This window comes from Ornithorhynchus anatinus, chromosome 4 (genome assembly GCF_004115215.2).
Source record: "Ornithorhynchus anatinus isolate Pmale09 chromosome 4, mOrnAna1.pri.v4, whole genome shotgun sequence".
Lineage (NCBI taxonomy): Eukaryota > Metazoa > Chordata > Mammalia > Monotremata > Ornithorhynchidae > Ornithorhynchus > Ornithorhynchus anatinus.
This window is the reverse complement of record NC_041731.1, coordinates 52,179,093-52,191,560: the sequence shown is the minus strand read 5'-3', so window position 1 is coordinate 52,191,560 and position 12,468 is coordinate 52,179,093. Positions and strand designations below refer to the sequence as shown.

Genomic DNA, 12,468 nt, shown 5'->3' with positions numbered 1-12,468 from the left:
GGTTGGGTTTTTGCTTATCACAGTAAAACGAGATGTAAATCCTAGAATTAAAGAAAAATGTTTTGCCAAAGGAGAAGTTATAATCTTAGCTCCAACTTTTGATCATGTTATTGCTTCAGAGACTTGAAAAATGGTGAATCACCTGGATCTGATGGCACTGCTGCAGAAAACAAGTGAGGGGATTAAAAGTTTAGTCATCCCCACCTCCCTCCCACCATTCCGCTCCAGATTCTTCAAGCAAGTTCTCTATACTCACTACCTTTACTTCCTCGCCTCCATTTCTCTTGTGGACCCCTTTCTGCCACCTTCACTTCACAGAAAATGTCCCCTCTGAAGTCACCAGGGACCTTCTTCTTGCCAAACCCAACAGTTTCTACCCACTCTAATCACACAGCCCTCCCACTCAAGCACTCTGGTTGGGGATTCTCTTTTTTTGTTAATGGTATCTGTTAAGGATGTATTATATGCCAGGCATTGTACTAAGTTCTGGGATAAATAAGATCTAATCAGGCTGGAAACCATCCATGTCCTATGTGGAGATAATAATAATGATGGAATTTTTGAAGTGCTGTGTTCCAAGCACTGTTCTAAGCACCGGAATAGATACAAGGTTATCAGGTTGTCCCACTTGGGGCTCACAGTCTTGATCCCTATTTTATAGATGAGGTAACTGAGGCACAGAGAAGTTAAGTGACTTGCCCAAAGTCATACAGATGACAAGTGGCAGAGTCAGGATTCGAACCCATGACCTCTGACTCCCAAGCCCAGGCTCTTTCCACTAAGCCACGCTGCTTCTCTATGACAGTTCAAGTCTTAACCCCATTTTAGAGATGAGAAAACTGAGATAGAGAAAAATTAAGTGACTTGCCTAAGATCACACAGGAGACATGTGGCAGGGCCATGTTTTACATAGCAATGGAAGAGAAGCTCTCCTGCCAGCTTCTGTCTCTCTGCCTGTCCCCTCTCTCATTTTAAGGAGGCATCATTCCATACCTCATGCAATTTGTAACTCTCAGACTACTCTGACACAAATCTTACCTTCACAAAATACCCACAAAATTACCCATTCCCCATCTAGGTTACATGAATGATACATGTGCTTTTTCTGGTCTCTGGTTTTCTTTCTTCCCTTCTTGTTATATTTTATAGCATTTGTTAATCACTTGGTTTGTGCCAGATGCTTTACTAAGTGCTGGAATAGATACAAGCTAATTAGGTTGGACAAACCCTGTCCCACATGGGTCTCACAGTCTTAATCTCCATTATACAGATGAGCTAACTGAGGCACTGAAAAGTGAAGTGACTTGCCCCAGGTTACACAACAGACAAGTGATAGAGCTGGGATTAGAAGTTAGAACCCAAGTCCTTCTTACTACCAGGTGTGTGGTTTATCCATTAGGTCATCTTCTAATCGTTTTTCTCTGCCAGTCCCTTCCTCTTTGCCCTAAAATCATCTGTCACCATAGGTTTCCTGCCTCTCAGTCAAAGCGTACATGAGTGTATTTGTACAAATGTCCATGTGTTCCTGTGGCTCTTTTGTATACCTCCTGAGGACCCTCTGACTTAGTTAACCTAATTCTGAGTGTACCTTTATATGTGTGAATGGGTGCCCAGACACATGAATGTTTTATGTGAGAAAGAAGCCTCTGACCGCTTTCTGCATGGTCTGTACAGTTTGCCCAGAAATCAGAAACATGCTCTAGCTTAATCAATCTTATTTACTGAGTGTTTACTATCTGCAGATCACTGTACTCAATCCTTGAGAGAGTACAATACAACAAAAATTAACATACATTCCCGGACCATAACAAGCTTCTGCCTATCTCCTGCTCTGATTTGGACCAGGGCTTCAAATCTGTCAGGGTGTGCACCACAGTCACTTGGACCAAAAGGGGACTTCATAAGACTGGTAGGGTCCAGAAAAATTACTGGAGAATGCGAGGATTACATTTTCCTTTCCTTAGCTGTACTAATCAGTCATTTCTCTTAGAGTCGTTGGGACCATCATGCTTAAAGAAATGAGGATAAACCAGATCTGTAATATATCTATTTTTTTATATTAATGGCTCTCTCCCTGAGAGTGTAAGCTTGCTGTGGGCAGGGAATATCTGTTTATTGTTATATTTTATTCTCACAAGTGCTTAGTATGGTGCTTTGCACACAGTAAACAGTCAATAAATATGACTGAATGAATGAATCAATAAGTTCTGGAGGATAATGGTCTAGTGAAAATAGCACAGGCCTAGGAGGCAGGAATCTGAGTCCCAACTTGGTCAATGACCTGCTATGTGACCTTGAATAAGTCACATAACCTCCCTGAGCCTCAGCTTCTTCTTTAAATGGGGATAAGATAGATAACATACCTGCTCTCCCTACCTCTGAGTCTGTGATCCCTATGTGGAACAGGGACCTTGTCTGATTTGAGCATGCTGAATCTACCACAGTGCTTAGAACAGCATTTGAAAATAGGCACATAATAAATACCATATAAAACGGATTATGGTACTTGAACTTGATTCTCAGCAGTTACCTATAATTCTAGAATTTTTGCATTCTGATCTAATATGGATTTAAGAGACCTTCGCAAAAGTTCTGGTGTAACAGGAAAGCTGTCTTTCAACAGATCAATCAGTGGTATTTATTGATTGCTTACTTTGAGCAGAACACTGTCCTAAGTGCTTAGGAGAGTACAGTACTCTCTCAAGGAGGTTGATACTCTCTCAAGGAGGTTGCAATATAATTTTGGACACAGAGAGTGAAATAAATTGCAGGTATGGGAAGTAACCAAATGACAGTGCATTGCAGAGGGAATATTGAGGGAAAGTATGGTGGAGGGATGACAGCTCAGTTCAGGAAGGCTATCTAGAGGAAATATGATTTCAGTAAGGCTTTGAAGATGGGGAGAAGAGTAGATTGTTGGGTATGTTGAGGGAGGCAGTTCCAAGCAGAAGGAGGGGCTCAATGGCAGGTGAGATGAATGTGAATAGATTGGTATTAGAGGAGCCACATGCATGGGGTTGTGCTTTAGTAGAAGACTGATTGGCTACCTTGTATCCTATGGTGAGGAGTTTCTGCTTGATTCAGAGTCAAATGGACCTGCATTGGAAGCACTTGATGCTTAGACTCTGAGTCCCTTGTGGAACAGGGACTGTGTCCAATTTAATTAACTTGTATCTACCCCAGCGCTTAGAACAGTGGCTGACATAATAAGTGCTTAACAAGCAGCATGGCTCAGTGAAAAGAGCCTGGGCTTGGAGTCAGAGGTCATGGGTTCTAATCCCAGCTCTGCCGCTTGTCAGCTGTGTGACTTTGGGCAAGTCACTTAATTTCTCTGTGCCTCAGTTACGTCATCTGTAAAATGGGGATTAAAAACTGTGAGCTCCACATGGGACAACCTGATCACCTTGTATCCCCCCAACGCTTAGAACAGTGCTTTGCACATAGTAAGCGCTTAACAAATACCACTATTGTTATTATTGCTGAGGAGTGGGCAGATGTGTACTGACTGAGTAAAGTATGGACAAGTGAGGGGAAAAGCTAGAGGCAGGGATATGAACGACAAAGATGATGCACTCGTCAAAATGAAATATGCCAAGTGTTTTAACCAGTTTGGGTGAAGATGAAGGAGTGAACTCCAGATATATTTTTTTTTTTATGGTATTTGTTAAGCAGTATGTGCCAGGCACTGTACAAAGCACTGGGGTAGATACAAAATAATCAGTAGGATACAGTCCATGTCTTAATCCCTATTTTACAAATAAGGTCACTAAAGCAGAGAGGTGAACTAACTTGACCAAGGTCACACAACAGACACAAGGTGTAGCTGGCATTAGAACCCAGATTCTCTGACTCCCAGCTTGTGCTCTTTCCATTAGGTCATACTGTTGTTGTGATAGAATCTACAAGCTTTAGTGACTCATGCAATATGTGAGTTGAAGGAGAGATAAGGAGAGGTTTAAGAGATTAGAGAGATGGCAGAGTAGTCTACCATGAGAGGAAAGTCAAGGGGAGAAGAAAGCTTGTTAAGGGAGCTGAAAAAGTTCAGTTTTGGACATGTTGAGTTTAAGGTGACAGCAGGTCATCCATGTAGAAATATTATGGGACCATCCACAGCTCAAAGAGGCACATAACCTATGTTGGGCATCCTGTGTAACATTTTATATTTTTTATCAGCCCAAATTCATGGAGACTAGTCTTAAGTCTCTGGGTCAAAATGACAGAGCAGGATTAATATTTATAGATATGCACATTGTGAAGAATAATTGGAATAGAAGGAAGGCCATAGAAATAAGCAGAAAAGATTGTTGTTCCTCAACTCTGAAAATAATTTTTTGGGGTAATTTGGCCTTAATGCCTGGTCGGCATTTCGCTAGCACTATCTCACTTACAAAAATCTTTAATTCACCCCTTTAGAGAGACATCAACAGTACATAAAATAGAGAAATATAAACATTCATGAATTCAAACAGAGAATTTTCTCCCTAACCTATTGTGGCCAAACAATAGAGAAAATCATGCTAAACCTCATCCCCATTCAGGGAATGTTTAACTAATTATGCATACGCCATGACGGCATCTTTGAGAGCAGACAGTCTCCAATGAGCTTAATGCGGAATGAAATTTCAAATCTGAACGGTGCTAAAAACCTTGCTTAGCCTATTTGGATTTCCAGTCTGCCAGATGGCTAAGAAGATTTTAATATAGGTTGGAAGAAGCACTTTCATGTGTGAAATGTAGATTTATATAAAACAGTCCAGTGTGTATTTGTCTCGCCTCAGTTAGCATAATTAGTACAGGAAGAAAATTACTGCGTTATATCAAGTGAGATCACTGCAGTGCTAAATAATAAATTGGTAAAAATTCTCCTTTTGAGCATTATTCGGCATGAGACTTTTGTTTTGTTTGTTCGAACATCTCAGAAGTTAAAACAACAATTTTAAACAAATGGAGTTCAAATGAATAGATCATTAACAGAGCTACCATGATAAACTCTTAAACCATTTTTTGCATCATCTGTGAGATACACATGTTCCACAGAAGAACATAAGCAGTCCCATTCCTGAGTTAGACCTATTTTACATCCAGGTCAGGGCTCTTCTTTGCCAGGGGCAAGAGAATGCTTGGAGGGACTCTGGTAACTTGATATTCAGACTCATGGTGATGGACGGATCAACTAAAACCTTTAACATTTCCTTCTGCATACTAGATTATAATTTCCTAGAGCAACACATCATGGGTCATGCCTTTATCTACATTAAGGCAAGTAGTTGTCAGAAATAGGAGGATCAGTTACACTTTTTTAGGTTCTATTTTCTGCTCCCCAGGCCTAAAGGAAGACCTAATTATGAACAAGGTAACAAGAGACTGCCCCTTCACTGCAGCAGCAGTGACAGTGCAAAGAAGTGGAAGTTGAGGAGTCCTATACTAAAACACAACCATCAGTGACTCGGAAGGGCCAGGATGGCAGAGGCTGGTGAATAAAGGAAGCAGTAGCAGGAGAAGGAGAAGAAGGATACCTTTCTCATCTTTTCTACTCTAAGTAGTTGCCTTTTTGCTGGAACTGTTGACTACCAGTTATGCATGTGCTTAAGACAAGGTCACAAACTTCTAACGTAAGGGGATGTCAAAGAGACTCCCAGTGCCTCAGAAGTATCCTCTTTCCTTCACAAACACAAGGATATGGTGGGTTGGTGACAAGGAAGGGGTTGAAGAGATGAGTGAGGAGGGCAGGGGGCACTTCAGAACAGCTTCATAGGGGCAGCATGACCTAATGGAAAGAGCGTGGGCCTGAGTTCTAAACCCAGCTCTGCCATTTGCCTGCTTTATGACCTTAAGCAAGTCTCTTAACTTCTCTATGCCTAAGTTTCCTCATCTGCAACCTGTTCTCCCTCCTGCTTAGATTGTGAGCTCCACATGTGACCTGATTATCTTATATTTACTTCAGCACTTAGTACAGTGCTCGGTACGTAATATGCACTTGAAAAAAGAAAAAAAAATACACTTGCCCGCCAGCCCCCGGTGGGGCCTAATAGAGCATCCTAGACCATGTGTTGGTGAAGTCGATTAGACTGTAAGCCCATCAGTGGGCAGGGACTGTCTCTATCTGTTAGTGATTTGTACATTCCAAGCGCTTAGTACAGTGCTCTGCACATAGTAAGCGCTCAATAAATACTATTGAATGAATGAAGGAAGGAAGGAAAACTGTCAAACACATGCCATGCTGCCAGTATGATTGGTCACCTAATGTAAAACAGTGAATTCTGTTTTCAAACTGAAGTTCATCTAAGACTTTGGTCCTCAGAAACTGGGAGAACTACTCCTGGGCTAGTGAAGTAGTCTTTTCCAAGTAGGCTAGTGAGTAGTCACCAATATAGCTGAATGCTAGCAAATAAATAGGTCAAGGGCCCAAAGAATCATCAACTTTTATATGAAGACTCAGAGGGAAATACAGTTTACCTGTCACAACTGCTAATTCAAGGGCTTTGACTGTGGGGTGAATGAAAAAGGGAGAGAGAAGGGATGAGAAGCACTTTACCTACAGGAAGGGAGACCCTTACTAGAAGTGAAAACACCTTTATACCTTTACTCCAGATAATGATGATAATGATAATAGTAATAATAATAATGATATTTGTGAAATACTATGTGCCAAGGACCGTACTAGGTGCTGGTGTGGATATAAGCAAAACAGGTTGGATCCAGTCCCTGTGCCACATGAGGCTCACAGTCTCAATCCCCATTTTACAGAAGAGGTAACTGAGGCCCAGAGAAATGAAATGACTTGCTCACAGTCACACAGCACACATGATAGAGCCAGGATTAGAACTCATGACTGTCTGACTCCCCAGCCCATGCTTTATCCACTGTGCCATTCTTATCCAATTCCAATCAACTGAGCCTAATCACTGCGTGGCTCACTGGAAAGAACACAGGCTTTGGAGTCGGAGGTCATGGGTTCGAACCCCGGCTCTGCCACTTGCCAGCTGTGTGACTTTGGGCAAGTCACTTAACTTCTCGGTGCCTCAGTTCCCTCATCTGTAAAATGGGGATTAAGACTGTGAGCCCCACGTGGGACAACCTGATTCCCCTGTGTCTACCCCAGCGCTTAGAACAGTGCTCGGCACATAGTAAGTGCTTAACAAATACCAACATTATTATTATTATTATTAACTCCCTCACCTTTTAAACCTTTTTTATGGTATGTGTTACACATTTATTAAGTGCCAGGTACTGTACTAAGCACTGGGACAGATATAAGATAATTAGGTTGCACAAAGAACATGACCCACATGGGGCTCACAGTCTTAATCTCTATTTTACAAATGCGGTAACTGAGGTACTGAGAAGTTAAGTGACATGCCCAAGGTCCCACAGCAGACAAGTGGCAGAGCCAGGATTAGAAGACAAGATCCTCTGACTCCCAGACCTTTGTTTTATCTGCTAGGTCATGCTACTTCTCAATGAGAAGCAGATTTAAAGTTTCTGTACCTTAAACAAGAAAAATAAAATCTGAAGCAGATGAAAAGTTTTTTAAACTTTACCTAATATCTTCTGAGCATCAATGATCCCCAATTCAACTTCAGTTCCTGTGATGATTGTACATGTGAAAGGAACTTGCAGAAGAACACTTATCTCACCAAAGGACTCCTTTTCATGAAGTTTACCCAAGAACACCCGTCTGATCTTCTTTCCCTATTTGAGAGATTGGAAAGGACTTTGTATGTAATTCAGTGCGACTACAAAAATGTTATTAATGGTACATAGCCTTCGGGATGCTCAAGAAAGCATTTACAAACTATTTTTTATTATGGTATATCAACAAACTAAGAATTATATATGGAATTCAAGAAAACATTATTCAAAATAATTCAGTTCTCCTGAATTCCATATATAATTCTTAGTTTATTGATACAACATAGTAAATAGATGAATAGAAATACTACTAACTTGACTGATCAAAGGACAAAAAAGATGGACAATCATTACGATCTAGTTTTCTCTGGTTTAGAAATCCAGCCAGAAAAGCATACTTGTTATTTATTAACTCCCTTAGTTTAAATAATACTAAAATAGAGTTGGCAAGGGACAGGAACTGTTTACTGAACTTACAACTGTATGCTGGATTTCTCGGTCCAGATGTAAATTTCTTCTACATCACCATTGCTCAGTGTTTCAAAACAGCTAAGGCCATAAGTTTTGGATGATTTATTTCCAAGTGGGTTTTTTCTTTCTGTTGTATTTTTCCAAGCATTTAGTACAGAGCTTTGCACTCAGCAGGAGCTCAATAAATAAACCCGATAGATTGATTAATTTTTGTTTCCAATTAAAAGTTGGCAAGAAACAGAGAATCAGGTTAAGGGATTTTCAAAGGGTTCTTTTCTAATTATTTAATGAAGCAACTCTCCTTATTAGCAGCTAAATCATTAATACCAATTGGGCTCTTTCTCACCTACTCAGCATTTATGAACAAGGGAAGAGAGAAAGAAAACAAATTAAGGCATATGCCTTATGAAGTTAGAAATCAAAGTGAAATGAGGAGGAAGCTGAAAGTGGATAGTCAGCCAAGGCAAGAAATCCCAGAGAATAAGGTTCACTGAGGCTAATACACAGAATTACAGGCCACAGATACTGCCATTATTCAGTTTCTCTACTCCTGTATAGAATAAGTAAAGGACATCTCTACTTGGATGTCCTCCCATCACCTCTAACTTAACATGTCCCATACAGAGCTCTTTATCTTCTCACCCAAACCCTGTCCTCCCACTCACTTCCCCATCACTGTTGATGGCATCATCATCCTTCCTCTTTCACAAGCCCGTAACCTTTGCATTATCCTTGAATCCTCTCATTCAACCCATCTATTCAAACCATCACTAAATCCCGTCAGTTCTACCTTCACATCATTGCTAAAATCTGTTCCTTCTTCTCCATCTGAAACTGCTTCCACATTAATGCAAGCACTTATCCTATCCTGTCTTGATTATTCTATCAGCCTCCTCACTGACCAATGGTCCATAGAGTCCTACACTATGTCTCTGACAGTGGTCACATGATACTCTTGGTTAAGGTTGGATCATTTAACATCTTTAATGTTTCCTTCTGCATCCCTCTAATAGCCCACTATGGAGATTTTTAATCAATGAATGCTCTCAGTGGCCATGAAATGAAGAGCAGCAGGATGATGATGGGTTATGATGATGGTGATGAAGATGGTGGTGGTCTTTACTAAATGATTACTTAAATAGTTCATCTTCCACATGGGGCACACAGTTTTAGGGAGCTCTGAAACTTAGGAAGATAAAAGCTTGGAGCAGAAGTGGGAAATAGTGAAAAAATACTGAACACACAAGGTAATCAAAAAGGAGTGCAAATGGACAAAAAAGAGGGGAAGGGAGAAAGAAAAATATCAAGCTTCTAAATCCCCTGTAAATATATTGAGGGTTATAATAAATTGTAAAAGATTTTACAAAAACACTTGGAAAAATTCAGCTACCTATTTCAAAGAGTAGTAGTATCTAGTTATCTGAAAGGAAGTCTGTGTTTATTTGAAATCATTTGGCTAATTCTTGAATGGGCCTGTGACTTTTTACCCAAAAGATCTGTAATGATAAAAATGATGGTATTTCTTAGGTGTTTACTATGTGCCAAGCACTGTTCTAAGCCCTGGGGTAGATACATGGTAATCAGGTTGTCCCCTGTGAGACCCACAGACTTAATCCCCATTTTACAGATGAGGTAACTGAGGCACAGAGAAATGAAGTGACTTGCCCAAAATCACACATCTGATAAATGGCGGAGCCAGGATTAGAACCCACGACCTCTGACTCCCAAACCCGGGCTCTTTCCACTAAAGCATGAGTACCAAACTCTAAAGCATCAGCAGCATAAAATGATCATATCTTTTAACAATACTGAATTACACTGTTTTATCAATAGTGTGATATGTAAATAGTAAACTCAAATATCCCAAGTTAAAAAATATGTTTAATGGAATTGGTAAAAAAGACTTACCATTTTCCTAGGAGGGTGTTTCACAAGACCTACAATTTCTCTGAAAACCTTACAGTATCCAGAATGAATGAATCCCACAAATGAAATTATGTCTCCAGCTTTCACCAGCACTGCAACAAAAAGTGACATTTAAGGTTTGCAAGATTGATCTCCACCTTAAGCTATATAAATGACAATTTAGCATTGGTGGTTTACATACAGGATCCTATACCCTAGGAGCTTCACAAACTGATGCTGAACCACATGCTTTACTGAAAATGTTTGTTGTTATTTTAATGTAAGCTCGTTGTGGGCAGGGAATGTGTCTGTTTATCATTGTATTGTACTCTCCCAAGTGCTTAGTACAGTGTTCTGTACACAGTAAACATTAAATATGATTGAATGACTAACAAGCCCAAATTTCTATTTTTATGGACTACTTGAAATCTTCACATAAATAAGAACTATTTTATACAAAGTATCACTTTGAAAAATTCCTGGTAGTGTGTTATTGGTACATATAGGCTGGATTATTTGAAAATAAATCCATTTAACAGAAGAGCTTGTGGTGAACAATATGTAAATAGATCTCTCTACAATTATCAGCAATCAGTAGTATTTATTGAGCACTTAATGTGTGCATAATGCAGTACAAAGTGATTGGGAGAGTACAACTAAGTTGCTAGACATGCTCCCTCCCCACCAGGAATTTACAGCCCAGAGGGGGAAACATACATCAACAAAAATAAAAATAATAATAGTACTTAAGTGCTTACTATGTGCCAAGTGCTGTTCTAAACACTGGAGTAGATACAAGTTAATCAAGTGGGACATAGTCCCTGTCCCACTTGGAGCTCAGTCTTAATCCCCATTTTACAGATGAGGTAACTGAGGCCTAGAGAAGTTAATTAGCTTGCCCAAGATCATACAGCAGACATGTAATGGAACTGGGATTAGAATCCAGGTCCTTCTGACGCCCAGTCCCGTGCTTTCTGAGTATGAATATATGTTCGGTGAGAGTGGGGTGAAAGTTATTTAAGGAGTACAGATCTAAGTGCACAGGAGACTCAGAAAGGCGAGGAATTAGGGGCAAAAAAGGCTTAATCAGGGAAAGTCTCTTGGAGGAGATATGATTATAGTAAGGCTTTGAGGGTGGAAAGACTGACAGTATGGTGTGTACAGAGCAGGAAGGAGTTCTAGGTCAGAGGGAGGACATGGGCAAAGGTTCAGCAGTGAGATAGATGAGATTGGGGCACAATGAGTAAACTGGACTGGGTGGTACTAGGAAGCCCACTGTGGGCAGGGATTGTCTCTCTTCATTGCTGAATTGGACTTTCCAAGCACTTATTCAGTGCTCTGCACACACAGTAAGCACTCAATAAATATGACTGAATAAATGAAATCAGTGAGGCAGGGAGAGCTGCTTAAGGGCTTTAGAGCTGATGATTCTGTTTGATATGAAGGTGGATGGGCAATCACTGTAGTTCCTTGAGGAGAGAGAAAACATGGACTGAACATTCTTTAGAGAAGTAATCTGGACAACAGAGTGAAGTAAGGTCTGGAGTGGAGAAAGAGAGGAGGCAGGGAGGTCATTGAGGAGGCTGCTGCAGTAGTCAAGATGGGATGTGATAGGTGCTTGAATCAGTGCAGTAACAGTTCAGATGAAGAGGAAACCATATTGAGAAGGTAGAACCGACAGGATTTGGTGGCATTGGATACATGGGTTGAATGAGAGAGATGAGTCTAGGATAATGCCAAGGTTATGGGCTTGTGAGGTAGGGCAGGTAGTGGAATTGTCTACAGTGATGGAAAAGACAAGGGAAGGACAGGATGGATTTGAGCAGGTGTCAGTGGGACACACAATTAGAGATGTCCTGAAGGCAGGAAGAAACGCAAGACAAGGGAAGGAGAGAGGTCAGGGCTTAAGATGTAAATATGGGAATCATCTGCATAGAGATGGTAGTTGAAGCCATGGCAGCAAATGAGTTCTCCAAGGGAATGGGTGTAGAAGGAGAACAGAAGGCAACACAGAAGTGAATCTTGAGGGATCCTCACTGTCAGAGTGTGAAGGCAGGGGAGGAGCCTGTGAAAGCGACTGAAAAGGAGTGGTCAGTGAGAAAGGAGAACCAGGAGAGGGCAGTGTCAGTGCGGCCAAGGTTGTATAATTTTTCCAGGAAAAGGGGTTGTTACAATGGCCAAGGCAGATGAGAGGTCGAGGAGACCATCACATTTGGCTAGAAGAAGGTCACTGTGACCTCAGAGAAGGCAGTTTCAGTGGAGAGAAGGGATTGGAAACCAGATTGGAGAGGATCAAGGAGATAATTGGAGGAGAGGAAGTAGAGGCAACGGGTGCAGACAAGCAACGAGTGCACACAACTCACTCAAGGCATTTTGGAAGTGAATGGTAGGAGGGAGAGGGGGCTATAACTAGAGGGAGTTGTGGGTTCAAGGAAGGGTTTTCTTAGGATAGAGGAGAGA

General features: G+C 40.9%; 1 protein-coding gene across 2 annotated transcripts in view; it reads right to left on the bottom strand.

Moving 5' to 3' along the window:
* Nucleotides 1–12,468, bottom strand: part of CNBD1 (cyclic nucleotide binding domain containing 1) — a 363,365-nt gene that overhangs the window by 86,455 nt on the left and 264,442 nt on the right. For both annotated transcript variants that reach the window (XM_029062265.2, XM_039911805.1), the window contains 2 exons: nucleotides 10,012–10,121; nucleotides 7,542–7,692 (listed from right to left, as the gene is read on the bottom strand). In XM_029062265.2, coding sequence (XP_028918098.1) covers nucleotides 7,542–7,692; nucleotides 10,012–10,121 — 261 coding nt within the window. The remainder of the gene's footprint in view (nucleotides 1–7,541; nucleotides 7,693–10,011; nucleotides 10,122–12,468) is intronic.